The sequence below is a fragment of the Stegodyphus dumicola genome, chromosome 1 (assembly GCF_044657685.1).
Source record: "Stegodyphus dumicola isolate Sdum_Otavi_A_Nest chromosome 1, ASM4465768v1".
Lineage (NCBI taxonomy): Eukaryota > Metazoa > Arthropoda > Arachnida > Araneae > Eresidae > Stegodyphus > Stegodyphus dumicola.
The window spans coordinates 143,637,718-143,663,034 of NC_140768.1; the positions used below are offsets into that span (position 1 = coordinate 143,637,718).

At 30.6% G+C, this 25,317-nt stretch overlaps 1 protein-coding gene and 1 long non-coding RNA gene across 2 annotated transcripts in view; one reads left to right on the plus strand and one right to left on the minus strand.

The window, feature by feature from the left end:
• Positions 1 to 11,707: 11,707 nt before the first annotated feature.
• LOC146999289 (uncharacterized) lies at positions 11,708 to 20,678 on the minus strand. Its single transcript, XR_015039620.1, has 3 exons — positions 20,599 to 20,678; positions 16,422 to 16,511; positions 11,708 to 11,880 (listed from the first exon to the last, which is right to left on the minus strand). It is a non-coding gene; the product is annotated as an uncharacterized LOC146999289 (long non-coding RNA).
• Positions 20,679 to 21,928: 1,250 nt separating this feature from the next.
• LOC118203465 (ATP synthase subunit b, mitochondrial-like) overlaps positions 21,929 to 25,317 on the plus strand; it is an 80,752-nt gene continuing 77,363 nt past the window's right edge. Inside the window, exon 1 of the mRNA XM_085821525.1 lies at positions 21,929 to 22,184. Coding sequence (XP_085677651.1) covers positions 21,941 to 22,184 — 244 coding nt within the window. The 5' untranslated portion in view covers positions 21,929 to 21,940. The remainder of the gene's footprint in view (positions 22,185 to 25,317) is intronic.

A 25,317-nucleotide genomic window follows, 5' to 3' on the forward strand; every position in this document is an offset into this window, starting at 1 on the left:
GAACTTCGACGACTGTAAAACGTGTTTTGGAGCTGTCCTGACAATACTGGCAAATAAAGTGTGTTTCGATACTTCATAAAGTGTCGTCGTTATTCACTCCAAATCTACACAAACCCCGTACGAACGTGAAGGAAGGAAATAACGCAACAACTGATGTCAGAAGAATAGGAAAAACGGAACAATATCTTCCAGTTTAAAAAGATTTTACTAGTCTAAAAAGAATATTTGATATTCTACATTTACGGGATTTTAACAATTTAAATTTCAGTTTTTGGTCTTTGTGAAAAATTGGTTCTACATTTCTTTCTTTATATATTTACTGATCAATTTTTAGCAGCATAATGCATGAAAATTCTTGGAAGGATTATAAATTTTCCTTTTGAAAAATTATTAATTATCACATATGCCTTCCTGATGTTGCCACACATTTATGAAAATGACATTATTATTTATGGCACAATACAAAGTTCTTTCGTAAATTACTGCAAGAAACTATGCTCCTACAGAAACTTGTGCATATCCATATAATAGAGAACTGCATATGCCACAGTGTACTACTTGCACAACTTATCTACGTTAACTATATAATCCATGTTATTATAACAACATTCAGTTTTTAAGGTTGCAAGCTATTATGCTGATAAGTATTGTTTTCCATTCTTGGTGTACTAATAATAGAAATTTACTTTTATTTACTGAAAATATTATTGTGTATTATCTATGCAACTGCCTACGTAACTGCGAATTATATGCGCCACCGTTTTATCTACGTAATTACATACTTCCACATTTACCTCTGAAATACTCTGTATTATATTACTCGTATATAAATTGTAGGGTTCTTTTGTTTTGTGCGACTGAGAGTGTTAACCATTTTTCATACCTATGTAACTGTGCATCACCTTCCCCCTTTTTTTTTTCTGGTAACTCATGCAACTGCGCACAACAGAGTAATACCGCATAAAAATTTCTATAACAGCATTTCTTATTTGTAACAGTACAAATTATGTAACTGTGAGAATTCGTAATCTAAGTATCAAATATAAGGTATATCATTGGTTTGTAACTGAATTCATAATGTTGTAATAATGCCAAAAGTTGGAGTTGTAATCGTATTTAGTTTGACCTTTGTACAAGTAATTTCTAATCACAAGATTTTGTAACTTTAATTTTGCACTAGATCAAGATCATTTTTACTTTGTTTCTTCTTCACAATTGTTTATTTTCCTACTGTATTAAGCTTATAATATCTGAAGGTTTTTTTTTAGTTGCTTCAAGCAAAGATGACAATGTAATGATATTTGGATTGTGACTCTGTAACTTGATTATGTTAAATGAATGCCTGTCTGATCTGCCTTGGCCGACTGAGGCTGTGGCGGAGCTAGTAGTTGACTTCCACAAACATTAGGAGTAGTTTAAATCTTTTACATTTTTGCGTTTATGTTATCTAGAAATAAGTGCAGGGTATGGCTTTTTTATTATCACTTAAATAATTACTACTTGTTTTTTTTTAAGCAGTGAAAAGTATTAAAAAGTTTTCCTTCCATAGTTTAGGTAAAATTCTTTTATGAGGGGAGGAGTCGTGATAAGGTCGCATAAAGGAAGGAGAAACTGAAGATTAATATGGACAAGGATGTCTCAAAAGCATAAGATGAATATTATTATTATTATTATTTAACTTCTGAATACGTTTTGAATAGTTGTTAAGTTGAATTAATTGTTTTAAAAATAATATTAATATGTTGGCATTGTTTCAAACGCAGGCTCGAGAGCCACGTATTGCTCTCGCGCGTAAAGTGTAGAGATATTTGAATTGATTTGGAAAAAAAAAAAAAAAAAAGGAAGGATATAGGTTTTTATCTTGTTGATTGTATGTAGACTTTTATTTTGGACGTTCAATAAAATTTTCATGTGGTGTTCGATCATTGAGTTTTCATTGGAGTTCAACACGACACCGTTGAAGCATTAACACCACACCACAATATACGTACCTAAAATATTTAGAAAATACGTTGAGACTAGTGGAACTGACCAACTTTGGTCTAATTTCTCTTTCTCGTAATCTTAAAGAAAAAAAAAAAAAAAAAAAAAAAAAAAAAACCTACTTACTACTTAAATACTTTAATTAATTTATAAGAGTTATAAGGTCCAAGCGTGAAAAAAAAAACTCATCAATTCTCTAAGTGGACTTCTTAAATTTGCTCCGAGTGTGTTATCCAGTTACACCATTATTTAATTAGGATTCTGAAAACGAAACTTATATTATACATGCCTTTAGATATATTATTTACATTAACTATTGTTTTATATAGTTAGGGTTTTAAAAAGTTAGAAAATTTTTTAGCGATTTTTGCGTTTTCAATATAGGTACCGGTGTTTTCGAATATTTTTTTACAGACTGTACTTCCGTCCTTAATATCCGGTGCATATGAACGCTTTTTCGTTTTAACATTTGTATGAGCATTAGTCGCACTCACATTGTCAATGTAAAGACTGCCTTTTACGACATCAGAATCTTTGATATTTTGAGCCTATACAACAACGGGAGTCTTACTAGAACTAGATAGAGACACATCACCATTAGACTTATTCTTACTTGTACTTAACACATTACGAATAACATTATTAGCACTAAGCACATTAGAATTCTTTAACATGGTTTCACATAATGCAGATTTATTATGAGCCCTAAAAAACTCACACTTACCTTTGATGGGTACTTTTCCGTTTCGCCATCATAAATCTCGCTAAGCAGACTTTATTGGCGACAACATGCAGAGTATACATATAAAAAATTTTAACAAATGTTAATTCTAAGAATTTATTATTTTTTCATTTTAATATAGTTTAAAATTTTGTAAACAGCCAATAAATAAACACAATAAATTTGTAAAAAGACATTAATTTAAGAATTTACTAGGCTTCTCACGTAAACTACACTACAAAAATCTAATTCTCTCCCACATCCCACATAGCAAAAAAACATCCTTGGGATATCCCGAGGATGTTGCTCGCGGGATATGCGCACATCCTCAGGACATCCCGGAATATCCCACAAACCTCCGAAACACCTCCTCCTGAGCGCTTAATCCTCAGAAGAATCGCTTAATGGAGCGCTTAATCCGCGCTCCCAGTACATCATCAGAACATCCTAAGTCCCATCGACAGCGTGCGGGATGTTATTAGGATATGAACTCCTACTTACTACATCCTCAGGACATCCCGGGATATCCCGCTAACCTCCTAAACGCATCCCATTATATCCTAAGAACATCCTATCTATGTCCCATCGACAGCGTATGGGATGTTATTAGGATTTAAAGTCCTACTTACTACATCCTCAGGGCATCCCGTAATATCCCAGGTTCCTACTAAACTCATCCTCCCGAGTGCTTAATGTCACATCCCAGTACATCCTTAGGACATCCTATCTAGATCCCACCGACAGCATATGGGATGTTATCAGGATTTCAAATACTAGTTACAATATCCCTTTAACCTCTTAAATACATACTCTCAACTGCTTAATGTTACATCCCAGTATATCCCCAGAAATCTTCTTTATATTCCAGTGAAAGTGTGTGAAGATGTTGTGATAACCTGAAACTTGCTTATTTTCCACAGATAGTCTCAGGTCCTCCATCTGTGGTTACTATGAAAAAATAAAGAATGTTAAGAATATTTATACAATTATTTTTCTAATTTGAATTTCAATTTATTTAATAATTTGTAAATATATCTAAAACTGAGCAAGGGACTTGAAATGAATTATTAATACAAAATATTATAAGAGAAAATTTTCCTTTAAAATATTAAAAATCTTTCGATCATTTTTAACCATTCAATAGCCCAAAACTGAATTCTTCGATATATAAATTATTCTACAAATTCAGTTCTGACTTCAGTTAATTTGTATTCAAAATTCAATAATAAAATTTAAGCATTTAATAACCTTTAAGTAGTGGACCAGATGTGTGTAAATTTTGAAATTCTGAACTTAAGTCGGTTACGTTAATTGAATCATTATTCATGGCTACAATATGATTAAACAGTGCATGAGTTCGTCTTGCTATTTGCTGTAATGGAGCGGAAGATTTTCTAATCAGTTTTTTTATTGAAGATATATAGCTTTCAATTTTAAATGCACTGTAATTATCTAACGGCCTAAACATTTTGATTCTGTATTTTGCATAAGAGTCTAATCGAAATATGAAGTAGTAAAAAATGATCATATAGCTTTTTGTTAAATTAAAAAAAAAAAAATAAAATAAGTGAGCTAGTGTACAGTAAAAATTGACGGTATCCTCTAGCTTTCCAGTGTTTCATTTCTTTTAGTGTTGGTTCTTTGGTTTTCTTGCAGATTCAATTGATATATAAGGCTTTAAAAACTGGTCATTTTTTTTAAAAAATTAGTTCAACATTTTTATGTGGTAATTGTGCTTGTAAGGTGCCTCTGCCTATTCTAATAGTAATCATTTTTTGTACTACTTCTAAGCACACAAGGAGCATAAAGTCTAACGGAATATTTATTAGTCCTATATTTGGAATACTCCTTAAAAGGGGATAATCGTTTTGGTAATCGTCATCGGTCAGTTCTTCTTGAGACATAAAAGTTCATATTTCGAATCAGAGTTTGAAATGGAATTTAAAGAATATTTGCTAGCGCGAAAATTCGACACAGGCTTTTTTCATAATTAAATGCTACTTCATCTTCTGACGAATCCGATAATATACGTTGATTTATTCTGCTATAAATCCGTCTTTTAGATATCTGAGATATTTTTTTTTTTTTAGTTCTGATCATTTTTGTAGAATAAGGGAAACATTTTGAAACTTACTTTTCACACTCTCTCAATGTAATGCTTGCAATCGTCAGCAAGTCAGTTCGTAACTGAAACAGAATTTGGAACGACGGCTATTAACGTTTAGCAGAATAGCTGAATTCTGTAAATCAGAAAGTAAGTACCATGGAGGTAGGAAGTAAGATGGAGTCGCCCTAAACAAGTTTCTCCCGTACCCTGCTCTGAAGCACCGGCGATCCCTACGTGGTGACCAAAACATTGGGTCATTTACCATTGAGTTCTATGGGATTTGACGCGTTCGGATGTAAATATTTTGTAATTACGTCGTAAATATACATATAAATGTATATATTTTCTTTTTTACAACACTTCAGAGTCCTAAGTATGTGAAAACAACATATTTTTAAACAACATTTCATTCTGAACGGAATTAAATGCTATACTTTTCACAGGACAGTTTTCTCAGAATGGTTTAATCTGAATGAAATATTTTCACAAGTTTTCGTTAATTACATTAGAAAAAAAATTAAGGTAATTCGATTTTATTCGGTTAAGGTACAAAAATTAAGATCAAAGTTTATTCTATTATTAATATTAAAATTATGCATTATTTCTTTTCTATTTATAGAGCTTCTTCCTAAAATACTTTCTTAAATATGACATGATTTTTTGGCTTCTGAGGCATCTTTTAAATCGAAAAATGTAAGTCAATTTATAATTAATGCTCTATTCGGTTCATTTTAAATTAGAGAATTATTAGGAATTAGCGAAATACTTTAAATAAGTATTTCGCTAATTCCTAATAATTAAATAGGTATTAAATAGTATTTGACTTTCTCTGAACATTTCTCAAAGGGAATAAAATAATTTTTTTTTAAGTATTATTTAAAACTTGTAACTGAGTTATTATAAAATGTAAGGGGAATAATTCTTTTAATTATACTTATCAGATTTTTTTTTACCTTTCATTTGAACAATACCTATTCCAAAACTCTTTATTATGTTCTTAAGTGCGCATCTCATAGCATTTGCTTTACAATACCTTTTAACAGATTGCTTTCCAATACGAACAATTCTTGCTTAAATAGTTTTATAACGTATTTGTCAACAGGATTTCAATTTATGTTTACAATTCAATATTCAGGTTATTATATATTTAGATAACATTTATAATCATTATAAATTAGATACATTTAATCATTAGATTTCTTCACAGTACTTTCACAGTTGTTTATAAGTGAATAAATTCTTCATTTCAAATACATTTATAAATAATTTAATGAATATTTAAGTATTTTGTCAAAGGCAGATACATGCTTTTTGCAAGCACATGCATAAATACCCATACATATTTCCTATTTTTCATTTCCGGCATGTGCAAATCTTTAATTTCTGTGCATTCACTATATTTTTCGTGTAAAGTAATTTACACTAATTTAGCATACATTCGAAAGTTTTACATAAAAAATATATATATGAATATAATTTGAATGAAAATTATAAGTATTATTTTTAATACCCACTCAAAGGTCAGTTTTTCTTCAAAATTCCTCCACGATGGCATCTCTCTCTTTAGGCAGATAGCCCTTGCATGCGTTACTCTATTTAATAAAAACTTAATCTGACCTATGTGCCTAATTACAAATATTTTAACATACGTAATTTTATATTTATTAAACGTGTAAGCCCAAAGTGATTATTTTTCAGATATATAAAATTAAAACGATGGGTTTAAAATGAGCAGCAGTAAAGCCTCTCCTCTAAAAAATTTTAAAAGGTACATGTTACAATAATATATGGATGTGAAAAAAATTTGTTTTATTTAAAACATTTTGACGTTTGGAAAATAAAATAAAAGTAGCGATTACTCTATCAAGGGTATCGAAAGACGTATACAATTTTAAATGTACCGTAAGGTATTTTTCATTCTTTAAGCATAATATTTTTCTTAAAATCTATATTTTTGTAGTGCAACAGCTTATAATTTTATAAAACAAATTCATAATCAAAATCGCTGTTGTTAGTTATCGAAAAATAACCAAGATGTGATTTTTGCGTAAATGTCACTAAACTATACAAATTGCTATTATATATGAATAGCAATCACACTATGAATGTTTCTTTCATGCGAAAGTGTCCCTTTTTCGATTTCTATGAAACTATCGTGTGTCGAAATACTATCAGAATCTTGTCAAGCGAGCTTCTGAATGTAAACAAAGAACACTCCATCTGGTGGCCCTTCCTCCCTCCATGGTAAGTACGTGTACTTTCCGCTTTGTGGGGTTCTTTAAGGATATCACTATTACGGAGCAATTAAAACCGTTGGGGGGCATTCTGCGTCCTTTGTTGTGAAGGGATGTTTCCCTCATGGTTCCTACCTCCATGGTTTCAGTTGTAGGAGGATACAAAGAACGGAAGGTCTAACACATAAATCTGCCACATTAACAAAAGAGAAATCTTCTTGGGGCATCGGCTACAGAAAAAGTGCTAAAAGGTGTTACATTCTAAGCGGAGCTCGGTTTCTCAAAAGCAAAGAAAATTTGAGAAGCAGTTTTATGTGCAATGATAATGATGGAAACAAAGTTTTAAGATTTTCACCTTCAATTGTTATTTATAGTATAAAATAAAGTAATAAAACTGCTGAGTTTAAAGAACGCGCTTAATTAAAAAATTAAATCATTTTAATTTAAAGTTTGAACATCTATTTAATCCGTTATCTAATTTTGAGTTTTCATAACATTTAGTTTTGTGTTATATACCTTGAAGAAACGTGTTTACTGCATTTTCTGGATGTTACAAATAAATTAATAAAGCAGTAATTATTGTTAAATTATGAGGAATCATGTAGCATTGCCGGCATAACGTACAAGACTGCAGAGAGCTGGATATATTTTTTTCGCGCTTTGTTTAGCAAAGACCGAATATTTGTATGGTTAAACAGTGGTCAAAGTGAGGTTTGAGGAGAGTAAGAACTTAATGTTAGTTCTTCCCATTCTTAAACCTCATTTTCCTATTACAGAGAGGTAAAATTAAGTTACTTCTTACCTCAGTCGCTTTGAAAGACTAATTCTCATTATTAAAAAAACTTACCAGAAAATGAACGAAGAAACTGCAATTAATTTTTTAGCCCAATAAAATTATTCTTCTGTTTATAAATTCAAATGAAAGCAACTTAAACCTCGTACAGACTAGTTTTTAACTGCGTCTGTAAACTAAAATTTCGCTTGTTAAAAAAAAAAAAAAGTTATTGTTACTCATTACTGCATAGCACTAAACATCATTCATTACTAATATAATAGTGTAACAGATCAAAAAGTATTTTTTTCTTTTGCAGTTTCAAAGTATAGTTATTTCTATGCTAAGAACTGTCGATGAATTTAATAGAATACTTTTATAACTTGATATTTCTGATTAGTGCCTCAGAGACGAGTAAGTGATTAGTGAGTGATTGCCGTACAGAAGGGCTCAAGTTCGAATGCCAGATAAGGCATGGATGTACATCATGCCCATCTGTTCATAGGATAAATGTCTTCGTGAAAGATTTTCTGAGCTAACCTGTAACGTAAATAATATTTGTGTTCAAAGATATTAGAAAAGTATCTAAAATAATGTTTACAAAATATATTATGTAGCAATTAGAATTTAATCGTAAACACACTTTCAATATGAAACTCAAAACGGCTGAAAACACGTGCCTATAATTTGTAAGAAAGTACTCTGATCACTAGGCACTGTGAAACAACAACAAAAATTTGAAAATATTATTACTTAATACTTACAGCCAACATATACAAGACAAAAATAAGTGTGTAAGCATAACAATTAAATTTTCATATGCAGAATAGGTAATCCATAGAGTAAGATTTCGATTTTTATAACATGACTTGCGTGTGGTACAAGGTTACTTTACTTTAATATTTTCAGATATGAGCTTCCATAAAAAGTAAGTACTGAAGATACCTGAGAAACAACATCCTCAAGAGATCTTCATATATCCCGGGACATTACGACTTGAACAGGACATCCTTAAGATGTTGTTTTACGAAGTCCTCAGGATATCTGAAAATCAACATCCTGAGGAGATCTTCATATATCCCGGGACATTGAGACTTGAATAGGATATCCTCAGGATGTTGACTTAAGAAGTCCTCAGGATATCTGAGAATCTACATCCTCAGGATATCCTAACTGCTTCCCGGGACATTGCGACTTAAATAGGATATCCTGAGGATGTCTTGTGTTATGGAGATAGCACAAAAACATCCTTGGGATATCCCGAGGATGTTGCTCGCGGGATATGCGCACATCCTCAGGACATACCGGAATATCCCGCGAGCCTCCTAAACACCTTCTCCCGAGTGCATAATGTCGCATCCCAGAATATCCTCAGGACATCCTAACCAAGTCCCATCGGCAGCGTGCGGGATGTTATTAGGATATGAACTCCTACTTACTACATCCTCAGGACATCCCACTAACCTCCTAAACACATCCTATCTCTGTCCCATCGACAGCGTATGGGATGTTATTAGGATTTAAAGTTCTACTTACTACATCCTCAGGGCATCCCGTAATATCCCAGTTTCCTCCTAAACTCATCCTCCTGAGTGCTTAATGTCACATCCCAGTATATCCTTAGGACATCCTATCTAGGTCCCACCGACAGCGTATGGGATGTTATCAGGATTTGAAACACTAGGTACAATATCCTTTTAACCTCTTAAATACATACTCTCAACTGCTTAGTGTCACATCCCAGTATATGTACAGAGGAAACTTCCAGTGAAAGTATGTGAAGGTGTGATGATCTAAAACCTACTTATTTTACATTGATAGTCTCAAATCCTTCTCCTATGGTTACTATGGAAAAATCAGAAATGTTGAAAATATTTATACAACTAATTTTGTTTTTAAATCTGAATTTGTGAATATATTAAAACTGAGCAAGGAAATTAAAATGAATTATTAATACAAAATATTAAAACTTAAAATTTTGCTTTTATTTTTAAGATATTAAAAATCTTTTGATCATTTTTAAACATCCAATAATCCTCAAATTGAATCATTCATAAGTAAATTATTTTACAAAATCACTTTCTAATTTCAGTTAATTTGAATTAAAAATTCAATAATAAAATTAGCCATTTAATAATCTTTACATAAATGAATCATCTTTCTTTAAAACATGTAAGGAATTTATAGTGTTTTGATGACATTGTTGGGAAATTGTTAAAAGGAATAAATTGTATTTTTAAAACTAAATCAATTCCTAACCTCAGAATAAATAAATATGTTTTTGTAACTTGAGAATTGCAGGCTTTTTTATATATTTAATATTTAGTTGTAAAAATTTGACATTATGTTAACAATTCTTTACATCATTCAAAAGGTAACTCAAGAAGCTCTTCTAAAATTCTATCTTTCTGCTCACACAATTAAAAGAAAAAAAATCTGAAAGGCCTCAGATTTTAGAAGTCACTCAAAAAGGGTAAAAGTTTATGAATGCATAGATTATCAATACAGATGAGGCAGTGGAAATAGCAAAACATTTTATAAGATACTGACTCCAGAAAGTTACACATCTTCTTTATATTTGAAGAATGAAGAAATTTATCATGTATCTATGTAAAAATATTAAATGTTTTCAATTAGATATATCAGGAATTAAATGCATTTTAAATCAATCAGATTAAAAATTTAAAAAAGCATTGTTAAGAACTGTGTGTATTGCTTTTAAATAGCTTGGCTTGTTAATCAATAATAGATTAGAATTTAAAGGTAAATATGTTAAATTTTGCCAAATGGCAAGACTTGAATGAAAAGCGAAACAAGTTTACGATTGAAGTCACATTTCCAGACTAATAGCCCTTTTGGATTAACAAAAAAAGTTCTGAAAATAATTTGCAATGGTTCGTTGGTATTATTTTATGCAAAATTCAGTAAAATGAAATTTACCAGTTGAAATCAGCACCAAATTAAACTTTGTAAATTCTAGCGCATGTTAAAGGTTATCTCATCCAGAATTTTATTACTAACCATTCATTTCAGAACAAAATAAAACAGTAATTGCCATTTATATGACAATCAATATCAAAAATTTAAATCTGCATTTTATGCAACATAGAAAAACTCCAAAAGATCTACTGTTTACCATGCAATTAAGGCACTTTATTCTGCAATCAACTCTACCAATTATTAATACTTCTAAGTATATTCAGTTTACTCTTTCTGCTCAATATATGCTGTGTAAAATTTTCCATAAATTTATTTTCATTTTATTCTGAGGTGAGCTTTTATTCAACTCTCAATGTCAACGAGAATGTTTAGTTCATTTTTTATTCGGTCTCAAAAGAGAAATCATAATACGTGGATTTATGTATGTGTATTTATGAATCAAAATACATGAGAAATCACAGTGAGAAAAGCACTGCTACCTTAAACTGTGATTATATATAACAAAAGCTGTGAATTATAGTTAAAAAATAGTGAAAATATTTATATTTCTGAACTATTTCATATATAACATTTTCAGTTTCGCATATGTGACAATTTGAGAACTTTTTTATGTATACCAATTTTTTTAAATGCCTAAAAATTTTTGTATTTTCAAGGAAAGCTTATTCTTTCACCTTTAGTATATAAGTAATGGTAATTTACCAGATAAAATTACTTAATGACGAATACAGAAAAATATCTAACCACTTACCCTTTGTGACTTCATCTGCAGAGAAACTAAAAAAGTAGTTCAGCTAAATCTGTTACAATAAATATTTATAATTATGCTAAATCCTGCAATATCTTTTACTATGACAAATTTTTGTAAACCTATTTATTTGGATGAAAAATAAACACATTCAGAAATTTATGGCACTATATTATGATTAACAAAGGAAAAACACTTTTCAAAATTCAAAATAGTTTTTATTAATCCAATTTATCACATTTTCTTTATTCCTGAAAAGCAATCCTGAAATTCAATCTTTTCTGAAATTCATGAAAAACAATCTTATATCCATGTATTCTTATGTATATAAGAACTCTTGATAAACTGGATCTCTGCCATTGCCTTTCACAGCACCTAAAATAAAGAAAAACGCTCACAATTACTATATGTGAATATAATTCATAATTAAATTTAAACAAATGACTATTAGAATGCAAATTAAAGGAAGCATTTAAAATATTTTAACATTTAGTACCTATAAACAGAGTAGCGATTATTTGATTATAGTAAAATAAACATGGGGGATGCCTTTTAAAATTTTTTATGGCAGAAAATAAACTCAAACCACCAGCTGAACATATGAGCAGTTTTATGAATCAGCCACTGGTAGGTAACCTGGATACCGAATCAACATATAAACTTGCCAAGATAAAGAGAGAAACAAAATTATGATAATCACATCTTACCTATTCATAAAACTATTTTAAATTTAATGTGTAGGCAAGTCCAAAAAGAGTGAGAATGAATTTATTTTGCAACACAAAGTAAAGTCTTGCAGGAGCCAAAAAGACTTGTCTCATGAGATTGGCAAGTAAAAAATAATTAACTGCATCTAGTAACATTTATCTGACAACACATAAGTAATTGTTAGCTACGTGCAGAAAATAAAATCTGATCATGATAAGCAATACGCAATTTTAAACTTTTGAATTTAACTGCAGAAATCTACCAAAGAAGTATATTTTATGTTGTAACAGTAGTAAATGAAGATGTAGCTAATCTTTACTGTATGGTACACCTTGGTTTCTGTCTGAAAAAAAATCGCAAAGTGGTATTGGTTGTTTGTGAAATGTGGAAGCCCATTGCATCAAATAAGTTTTTCGGTAACCCTAATGTTGATAATGTTGGCGAAAGTAGCCTTTGGGGGGGGGGACTTTTTTTGTCAATAAAAAGGAGTTATTTCTGCAAATATTGCCAACGTGTTGTGATAAATTTAGTTTTGGGCTATTTTTTTGTAATAGTAAACCTTTTGTACGGACCCAGGTTTTTGGTTCTTACCATTCTTTTCAATTGCTGTGTTTGGTTACACAGAAGTGGTATGGTCTTGTATTTTGAACATGCTATTATTTTGGTCTGGGTACAATCGTTTGAGTATGTCTGAGGTGACTAAGAGACGAAAAATTTAATTGCTTACCTGGAGGATGGAGGAGATGGTGGTGGGAAGCCTAAACGTATGCATGTGAAAAAAAAGGTATGTTAAAAAAATGATGTTTTATTTATTTATTCATCTCTGTGTGTTAATTTTTGTTAAAAGATTGGTGCTACATTGGTAGACGGTTGCACGGATTTTTGGCGATTTACGTTGGCGCGATTTCTACAAACGTCAGCCATCTTGAAAAACGCTGTTTTTACGCATAGTAAAGTATTCGAAACTTAAAAAAAAAAAATAAATATCGTTAGAAATAATGGATTAATTTTTTTGTTGAAAATGTCTTTTTTTAAGATGGCAGGCAAGTGTAAATAAATACATTTACTATGACTATAAAAGGTTATTATTACTTTCATATAGCAAAGAAGAGAATAAAAACACCGCTATAAAAATATCGTGCCAACGTTTAATTAGATTAAAATATTACTGAAATTGAATATCGAAATAAAAAACATCATCCAACATTTAAAAGAATTAGAATATTATTAAATTTAAATACTTTAAAATACGTTATATAGTTACGTTAAAATACGTTATATGTATTTATTCTACATAATATATATATATATATATATATATTATATTATGTAGAATAAATACATTTACTACGAGTATAAAATACTAAAGAAAGGTTAAATTATTACTTTCATATAGCATAGAAATAGAATAAAAATACCACTATAAAAACATTGCGCCAACGTTTAATTGGATTAAAATATTACGTAAATTGAATATCGAATTAAAAACCATCATACCAACGTTTAAAAGAATTAAAATATTACTTAAATACTTTAAAATAAGTAAATAAGAACGCTTCGTACACTAGAGCTAAAATGACAGCAATCAGTTTAATGTCGGTAAAAAAGGAGGAATGTGTAATAATTTTCTTACCGTTACAGCGGTTATTTCTTCCAACATGACCACTATATCATATACGACCGTCTCAGAATCGGCTCTTTTAACGGTATTCATCTGTGATCTACATTTTCGCACTTCATTGAAGAAACAATTAGCGACGTTTCCTCCAAAAATTTAAAATGAATTTCCTCTGACCCTTGTAAGAATTTATAAATAAATCTTTGATTAGGAAAGCCAGGCTGGCAAAAATAAGGTCTCAAAGGACAATTTTTTGATTCCGAAACCAAAAATTCTTGGTCCTTATCAAAAACAACATTCATCTTTGAAGGAGACATTTTTGAAGGAATTCGAAGATATGAATTAAATTTTAAAATGGCTCGGTAATGCACAAATTTTCAGCAACCTATCAGGGAGCTGATTACAGCTCATTAATGCACAAATATTCTAAAACCAATCAGAGAGCTGATTACATCACGCCTAGAATTAAAATTATTTAAATAATCATACATAATAAAATCATTTTAAAAAAGAAATGCAAAATTAAATTGTATTTTAATATTTAACAGCCATATATAATGTTTAAAACATTAGATTAAATTTATAGATATTAAAACCAATTACTTTTAAAGTAAGGCGACGTCACTGATTACATCATCCACAGCATAAAATTTCATAAAATATGATAAAGAATAAAATTTTTATTTCAAATAAAAATGCAAAATTAAATTGATTTTTAATATTTAGAAGCCATAAATAATATTTAAAACACAGAATTTATGCATAATAACACGCATTATTTTTTAAATAAAATGTCAACAAAGTATCGGTTACCATAAATAACTTATCCACCAATGGGTTTACCATAAGTCGTATTACTCGCCAAAAGAAAAATTGCCAAAAACTCGCCAAAATCCGTGCAACCGTCTACCAAAGTAACACCAAAAGATTTGTTGTTTAATGTTTTTATGTTAGGAAATATGTATTTTTGGTAACTTATTCCTCTTTGTTTGTGTATTTTTGGTCGTCTCTGTGTGTTAAGACAGTGGCAAATTTTTTTCTGGTAAGCATGATATTTTTAACTTTCTGATTTTCTTAAAGTGAAAATAGATCAATGTGTACACGGACAAAGTTAAGGCAGTGCACAATGCCTAGTTTGTGCAGTTCTCTTTTTTTTTTTTTTTAAGTTAAAATAGGTCGATGTGTACATGGACACCGAGTTTGTGTATGTCTTTGACTTCTTATTTTGGTTTTGTGTAGCGGCCATCTTGAAATTGGTGCCGATCTTGATATAAAAAAAGAAATAATTCGCCAAGGGTTACAGTAGAGTAAATTTTTACCAAAGATGTTCTACCATAATCACCATTTCAGTGGTTTAAACACTAGTGGAGCAGTATGCAGAGATGAAGATTTGAGTTTTGTTTACACAGCATGATGGTTTAGGCACTCCAGCCATTACAGTGAACAAGATTATAATAAACATAGCCACAATAATTGTCTATAAATATTGATGTATAACACTGCATTAACTAATATATTTCTTATGCTAGTATATACAGAATCCTTAATCGAAGTGAAAATGAGAAGACTGTGCATACATTTCCTTTAACTGAAACATGGATTTGACCATACAAATCTCAGTCTTACGGGACATGCACCACACTATGCAGATAGACAGTAAAAAGTGCTCGTGTTGTTTTTATTTGTTAGAGCTATGAAATAAATATACTTCTACATTTTAATTTTTTCTTTGCTTGTTTTACATTTAGATTACCTATCAAAAAGTAAGGAATTTTGATATTATTACAATATCTGAGTTAAAATAACATTCCAAATAACAATTATTGGACATGTTAAAGTAATGAAAATTTTAAATTAGTTTAAAAAGTAACCCTTAATGTGGCATATTTTTGAATTAAACTCTATCGTCTTTAAAAACAACAAAACGTCCCTCTTTATTAAGGATTTTAACTAATTTTAAATACGGAGCTATGTATGAATTTTTTCCCTTGCATGTTATAATAACTGAAGCAAAATTACACTAATACAGTCAAAATTCCTAAATGCAAGTACATAAAATGTACTTCAGCAATTTAAAGAGATGAGGCACACTGAACACATGAATAAATTTCTATCAAAGAATAATTCATTAAATTTGGCCCGTTCCATAGTAAACTTTAACCATTAGATTACATTACACCATGTTATCAGTTTGAAAAGCAAGTCATATGCGAGATCTCGGTTGTAAAAGAAATGCACAAAATAATATATAGGTTATTGAAAAATGATGTATACCAGTGTTTATAGATATGATTAAATGTAACAGAAAATTTACTGTCACAACCACATTTTTAAGTGAAATTTATTATTTTAACATTTTATAATATTTAAGGTATGGCATTAAATGCAACATTATGTGCCTGGACATAAATTAGTACATTTACAAAAATAATAATAATAATAATAATAATAATCAAAGAATAAATGTCATGAAAAATTTCAAAAACAAGCAGAATTTAATTTAGAAGACCTTTAGACACTTATGATAAATAAATTTGAGAATTCTTCACCCAAAATTAAATTATAATTAACTAAAACCAGTTTGACTGACCTTCTACAAAATCCTTCAGCTGCAATTTTTTCAAGCTTCAAAACCAAATTCTTCTCCACATGGTAATAACATCTTAACCAGTTGAAATTCCTACAGAAAGTTTGATAACACAATAATAGAATAATTAGAATAGAAAAATTAACACAAAAGTATAGAACATCATTTAAACTTAACAGTATTACAAATTTTGGTGCTTTCTGACTATCTGCAAAGCTGTGAAAATTGGCAAAATGGTTAGTTTATGGTTCATATCTACTGCTCTGTTCAAAAGTAGTAATTAAAATAAGCACTTTATAAGAAACAAGAAATTTTAGGATGCACACACAAAATATATATATTGGGTCAATATTCACATATTTTTCATCCAACGGAATACTATTCAGAAATAAAGATTAAATATAAAGCATGTAAATACATGTGTGTGGTATGCATATTCATAGTTTGCTATTATCGTGTACATACTTTTGCAGTTTTAGCATAAGTTAAAGCTGTGTGGGCAGATGATCAGAAAGTATCAGAATTTGGTTAATCTTTGGATTATGGTAACTTGGAGATTTTTTGGCGAAAATTTGTCGACCAACCCTGCTACAGCTACCTGCTAGTTTTTGTTTGGACGCCATTTTGTTTTCACGAAGTAAAGGCATTTTCTTTTTTTAACTCGACATTTTTTTCCAATAATCTGCTAGCCGAATTACGCTTATGCTAGAACTTTTATAGAACAAAAGTGGGTTGATCTTTACATTATGGTAACTTGGCGTTTTTTGGCGAAAATTTGGCGACCAACTCTCTTACAGCAACCCTCTATTTTTTTTTCCCCGCCGCCATTTTGTCTCCACGAAGTAAAGACATGTTTCTTTTCTTTTTATCTACTGAACACTTCTTCCAACAATCTACTAGCCGAATTACACTTATGCTAGAAATTTTATCTAACAAAACTGCTTAATCATGACAAATATTCACTGCAAAATTGGGAAAAAGTGCACAATGCCATACTCCTTACACGTTTTTCAAAATAACACATACACATAAACCATGTACACGCCGACTTATTTTTACTTAAATAAAACATCCCAGAATTGCACAAAAATGGCATTGCGCACACTCTTCACTATATCCATGTACACAGCTTTTTTCTCATAAATTAGAAAAATTTCACGAAAATACATGACAATTTTCTCAATCTTTAAACCCGGTAAAAAGAACATATATGAAATTACCTGATCGCGAAAAAGTATTTACCCTTTCCAAATATGAACATTTACACATATAAAATAAATAAAATATCCAAAAACTTTTACCTCTAAATCATCTATTACATTATACACGTCACCAACGAATTCATACCGCAACCATTACAAATACTTAGTATCAAATATTTAAATTATTTCCATGCACGTTTACTTCAACTAAAACGTATACCAAATTCCTACAAACATAAAATTCACAAAATAACTATCATTTAATTAAAATATAATTAAATTCAAAAACACTACTTAAAATATAAATGAGCACATACATTAAATTAATACATACATAAATAGCCATTTCGAATTCGCTTTAGTTACGGCCATGGGATCCAAAAATTCACGAACACTGTTTCACACAACACAGAATAAAGCCAAATACAAAATTTCCAGATTTTTTCCCTATTTCCCCCCCTTTTCCGATTAAAGAACCGTAATTCGTCCATTAATATCACATGACATATCCCATGATCTCTCATTTCCCTCACACAAAATGATGCGTAATCGGAACTGAGTACTGCTCACATTATTACCAAAGTCCCAGGTAGTAACCTTTATCGCCTCCAAAATGTCGCCAAACTACCAGTTACCATATTGTAAAGATCAACCCAAAAGTGCTTAATCATGACGAAGATTAGGTGCGAAATTGGGAGAAAGTGCAGAATCGCCCACTGCTTGCCGCGTTTTTAAGAATTGCACATACACGGTATCATCCATGTACACGTCGACCTATTTTCATTTAAAAAAACATCCCAGAATTGCACAAAAATGGCATTGCGCACACTCTTGACTTTATCCATGTACACTGCTAAAGTCCTAGCTAGTAACCTTTATCGCCTTACCAAAATGTCGCCAAACTACCTGTTACCATATTCCAAAGATTAGCCCAGAATTTTTCATGTATAAGAAAAGATTGCCCTGACAATAGTATATCAATTGTTTAGCACTGACATTTACATAGTGAATTAGAAATATATAGTAATATATGTATAATAAAAAGATAACTGCATACTATTAATTCATTTTTTTAAATGCCAAACTTATAACAATTCCTTCACATATAATTAAACAGAATTCTTTCACATGAACATCTAAAATCCATTCTTAACTAAAAAATAAATAATAAAACCATGTAAATTTCTTATGAAGCCCATCATTTCCGAAATGTCCATTTCTGAAAGTTCCCAGCATTTCTCAGTATATTATTAAATTACTAAACTAAGCATCAATGATCGTCATGTTCGCTAATGTGACGATATCTTTCACACTTCTTTGTTACCACAAGTAACAAGTAGGCTTCAATAAATCTTTAACTGTTACATGCTATTTTTGTCTAAAATTTGTACAAATAATAAAATTAAATAAGCTCTTTATAATATGCTTAAAGAAATAATTTTGTATGAAAATTTGTAGGTTATATATATTGGCCTGATTAATGATTCATGAAATAATTCAAATTTCAGCTTGTATCAAAATAAAAACTATAACACAAAGATAAGCAAATTTCCTTATTAACAATGCATTGTAACATTACTCAATCACTGGCGATCACACAGTACTGATTGCTTCAATAAACTTTTATTGTGCTATTTAAAAGACTGTAATGTTTTAATTATTTTCTTAATTAAAACATTACAGTCTTTTCCTCTTTCTAACACCAAATGAAAACCCAGGTAAGAAATATAAAAATATCAGTAAAAATAAATTATATTATTGAATGGCACTTTACATTAATTAAACTTATGCATATATTATTTTATTATAAATTATTTCAAAATCAAAGAAGAGAAGGGGGAGAAACTTTAATATTGGCATTTCTAAAATGATATAAACATTAATCATTTAGTACAGTTTGTTATTTCAAGCAAAAAGAATTCACTTTTCTGGATAGCATTTATATTTCCATCTCACTTTCAATGAAACATTATGAGAAATGCATATAATTTAAACACCAGTTTATTTTATTTATCACACAGATTATGTCAACTCAAAAAAAACCTATCAGTAAAATTCGGTAGTAATAATTCTGAATGTTAGACAACTTGCAAGATTCAACAAACATTATCAATACTTTTATTATAATAACAGTACTACAGTAACATGAACATAAAACTAAACTGCATATAACTATAAAATAAGCCAGCATATAATAATGGTGCATTGGTTTCTAAAACAATGGTATGGTAGCTATTCATATTCTTCAGCTTTCCTAATATTCTCATGTTCACTTTACATAACTAAAGTATCTAAAATACAATAAAAATGCAAACAATATTTATGAGAAAATGTTAAAAGCAATCATAAGCATTTGATTGAATGACTATATTTTGTCTTCCTGCAAGTCGAATCTTAAAATGATATGCAGTTTGAAAAATGCTTAATCCTTTTATAAAATATTAAAAAAAAAAAAAAAAAAATACCGTTCTGTTATCAGGACCGGGTTCAGAAATGTATTTATGTATGCTTGTATATTTGTATGTGTGTGTGTCTACATATACACATCTATGCACATACTTACAAACACAGGTTCATACATTTCCGATTCTGGTCCCGATAACAGAACAGTACCCCCAAAAAGATAGTGTTTCAACCATACATATTTTGGACAAAACAATGCAAACTCTTATTTTTATACAATTGTTCAAACTATTTAACATAAATTTATTGCTGCAATAAAATAATAAGCAATATGAGCACACATATTATTTTGAAACTGAAGCATAAACTCGACTAAAAAAATTCAGTCATAAACATTTGGATAGGAGGGCAAATTAGATATTTGAAAAGACAACCTGCCATTTAGATATACACGTAATTCACGACAGAATGATAACAATTCATAAAGCTGTGATAGTTAACACATTTAACTGTCAAAATGACATAAATTCGAAAAGCAAAAGAAGTAAACATACAAGTATTGCAAGTGAACTTACCGTTCGTGAAACAAAAAATATCCATACAAGTAAACCTCATGGCGCAGCGATTTTGGATTTCATTTCAAATCAGAAAGACGTTTACGGATTTGCGGAAGAATACGAGGAACTAGTAGTTTGCCGAATACAATGTGCAAAGACGCGAAAGAATATAGTTCTGCAGAACTTCCTACATTATTCCGTAATAAACAGTACTATTTCATAATTTTTTCTTTATCTAATTAATTAATTAATAGGTAAATAGTTAAATAATGATGAATTCATTTTTAATGAAATGTAAAATTTTGCATGTATGTGGCGACCAACTTTTATCCAATATTTCTGAGAATATAAACAAATTTTGGAATCTGAGAGTATCAGTAAATAAATATATAGAATATCGCCTCTCAAACGACCACTTCTGAAAGTGACCATAAGTTCTGAGATTATAAATAAATATTGATACTAAGCATTATTTCTATAAGACGACCATCTCTATATAAGACCAAAGTTTCTAGAATCTTGGATAGTCATCAGAGAGTTATTTTTACTGCGAAATTATCGCACGACTGTAATTCAATATCAATAACAGATCGCGCGATTGAAAAACATATTCTGTCCTGTAATTAGGAGAAAAAAATTTCTTATGAGGTATTTCTCCCGCTTTCCTAGCGTGCTTTGGTGGTGAAATGGTTCTGCACGCTGGGCCGGTATTTCAGAGTCCGTGGTCCGATTCACGGCGAAGGCGTTTGCTAATTTTTCATCTCTACGGCTTCCCGAAAAAATCCTAATGTCTCTACAGTGGCGCCCGAACTAAAAAGGTGTTGGATGAGGTATATCCAAACCCAGGATTTAGTGATTGGATCCCCTTAAAAAAAAAGTCGCCCTTTAAAAAGGGGAGTAATATAAGGTATTTCTCCCGCTTTCCTAGCGTGTCTTCGTGGTGTAGTGGTTATGCACACTGGTCCGGTATTCCAGAGGTCCGTCGTTCGACTCCCGGCGAAGGCAGTTGCTAATTTTTCATCTTTCCTGCTTCCAAAAAAATACATAATGTCTCTATACCAAATTTAAAAAAAAAAATTCGTTTCCGTAATTAAATATATATATATACATATAATTTTACCTATATTTATAGTAGGGTTTGTAATCTGTAAGTAATTATACATGTAATTTATACATTTTTTATAAAAAAAATATATGTTATTTAGAATTTTGAAAATATTCTAGGGTACAACTCTGATATACGCCCTAATTTCACCAAATGGGGCGATATGTGTTCTGCGCTGGTTTTTGGCGCGATTGCGTGTTGTATGGCAACCCTGTTGACGTTGAAAAATCTTTCGCTGGAGCTCGCGAAGATAAAATGGCGGAAGTTGTTGAATTGAAGTTTCGCAAAAGGAAATATCATCGTGGCCATCCTGTCGAGAGGCAGTGGGTATTTGAAGGTGTGGAAAGAGGATCTGAGAGATTATTTTTAGTGGCTGTGCATGATAGAAGTAGGGATTTGCGATTATATTTATTTGTGAACCATAGTATGAATTTTCTGGATAGTGTGCCTGGCTGTCATATAAATACGATAGTGATTACGTGGCGGCATGTTAAAGGAGGTATGGAATTGGTATTTCTTCTGTTTTAAAAAGCATTAATTCATGGTAAATTTTATTCTTGTTCTTATTTTGTAGAATGTTATGTTCATTTTTTTTAATATGAATTTCTGTCGTTATTTTTTTTTTAATTGTTTGAAATTTATTTTAGCTTATTTTGTTGATTAGTGCGTAGTGTCTAGATTGTGCAATTCGCAGATGTTTTTTAAAGTTGAAATAGAATGCTGTGTACATGGTATTCTTTCAAAATTATTATTGTTGTGTTAATTTATTAAATAAAAGATACGAGGTTTGCGTAGTTCGTAGATTCGTTTGTTTCCTAAATTGTGCAATTCAAAGATGTTTTTTAAGTTTAAACAGATTGGTATTCTTTGAAATTTATTATTGTTATGTTAATTTAAAGTGAGGTGTGAATAGTTCGTTGATTCGTTCATTGCTTAGATTGTGCCATTCGTAGATGTTTGTTTAAGTTAAAACATATCGCTGTGTACATGGATTCTTGTCAAATATTTTTGGTTAGAAACTTTACGTTTTTGCTATCTACAATTTTTTTTTTTTTTTTTTTTTTCGGATTTTTAGCTTAAATTGTATGTTCAAAACGTGGTTTTTGCATGTGCGAATTTTTAGAGACATTTTAGGCTTAAAGTTCGAAATGTAGACAAAAAATTTAGATAGTAATATGGTAGCGTAGAGTTTCTCCCCAAAAATGTTTGGCGACTTGAGGGCGCATATTAGAGTAGTTCCTATTCTAGAAAATGCTAATCCATTGAAAAATTCTCATTAGAATTGATGAATTTAACCCTTGACCTTTCCTTTTCTGTATTTTCGGGTGAGCCGTATGATTGAATCCTAATTGACTTAATTACAGCAAATGGCCTTTTGGCATAAAATTGAACTATTAGGTAAAAATTCTATGTAATTGTATGCCAGTATTGAAAGAAACAATCAATATGATAAGAAATGGCTGCGAATTGTTTTGAAAATGAGGCGGAAAAGTTTACGAGCGAGGATATTCGGTTTGGCATCATTACTGGCGATTTTATCGCCTGCACTGGCAAAACGGATATAACTTACTTAATGTTATCCAGTTATGCATTCATTTCTTTGATCTAGGCGCACACCATCTCACAATGCAGATTGACATTTTTATCAGGATTCTCCTTAAGATAATTGTATATTGCAATCATCAACTTATCTTCGAAACCTGTCGAGTTCTTGTGGAAATTTACAGCGTTCATGAATGCTTTGGTATCCATTCTCTTTCGGGAGTCATATTAGATAAACAAGTTGAACGCTACGGGTCATCAGTTGTCCGTTCTTAGCTGAGACAACATAATAAGATGCAGATAAAGACTCACTACCTTAACGGTGTTTTATCGAACTATAAGCAATACTTATTAGTCACTTTCATATTCCAAATCCTTTATTTTTCAACTCTACTAAGAAAAACTAATTTGCTCTTTAAAACAAAACATTGAATTCTAAAAATAAATCCATTGTTACAAAAAGAGAATACAAATGCAAAGTGAGCATTTATAAATAATAAAATATTTGTGAGTTACTTTTAAATTAATTTTTTACATTTTATGCTGTGGCCGCCCAGACGGTATAGTGGTTAGGGAAGCCTGACTGCGATAACAAAGGGCCCGGGTCCGAATCCCGGAGAAGGCATGGATGTAAAATTGTCTGTCCCTTCATAGGAGGTAGCGGTGACCACTATTAGGTGCCTCTACAATAGGCAGGTGCCCGCCATTTATTAAAAAAAAAACATTTTATGCCGTTACATATCATACATACATTTCTGAATCCGATCCCGATAACAGTAAAGTTCTTCCATCTTCACGAATAATCTACTCGACAGAGAGCGAGTCTGGTGTCATCGTCTCGATCATTACAGAGATCGACACGTCGGAAATTTTTCCGGCAGCTGGACAGCTGCCGTTTAAGTTTCTGACTGTCGTTTTAGAGCTAAACTGAGGACGGCGGAGGTCACGGTGTACGTAATAGATATTTTAATTTCTTAAGATTTGTGAAAAACTCGAGTATTTCGCTATAGAAATAACGCATTTGATGTTGACGTTTCTACATTATTTATTTATTCTACATTACCAATGCCTTAATTAAATTTTAGTGAAAATAATATATTTGTTGTTTTTCTATTTCACATATAACGAAGGGGTGCATACTTTTAATTTAAAATTGTAATTTTTAAACTAATGTATATGTCAGTGTACTTAATGTCATGTTTTGATGAGTAATTTATAAATTTTATGTTTTAAATTATAATGTATTTCCCTCTACTTTTATTTGAATTTGTAGTGTATAAAAATGTAATACATTAGACATGCATTAAAGAATATGCAGTATATAATTCAAACTATGCACATCCTAAATTCAACATTTACATTAAATTGCTTTGAGTTAAAAAATTTATTTAAGTAGTTTTAAATGTACCGATATCAATGTCAATTTTCAATAGTTTCTAGAATCTCCTGTATAAATCAAGTTAAATTCCTGTATAATTTTCTGTTAAATTGTTGTCAATATTATAATGCAAGATTTATAATTAGTTATCAGATTTTTTTAATATGGTCTACTTTTAGATATTACATCAGTTTTGTGTATATTTATTCAGATCAAAAAAGTGCTTATTTTTGGTTTTATGTAATTACCGCAAAGCCTCGAGGGCTATCTGCCTAAAGTAAGGGTTGCCTTCGTGGAGGACATTCTAAGGAAAACTAGCTCGTATACACGTAACACATGGGGAAAACCACGAAAACGTCCATGCAACCAGCCCGATTCGCGGGATTACAACCTTGGACCGAACTTCTATTGTTCAGCGATTTACCGGCCGCTGGTGGGATCGATTTAAAAGGGTATAAATATATATGTAGTGCAATTTCTTTCACTGCATCTGTTAATATATTTATACAGTTATATATATATATATATATATATATAACTGTATAAATATATTAACAGATATAAAACAGATTTTCTGTGCCTTCTATGCTTCTGGAAGTTACCAATGATATATTGGTAATGACAGATACATTGGTGACGACGCCCATGCGTCCATGCCCGTTCGCGGAATTCGAACCTCGGACTACAGTACCAGTGTTCGGAGATTTTACCG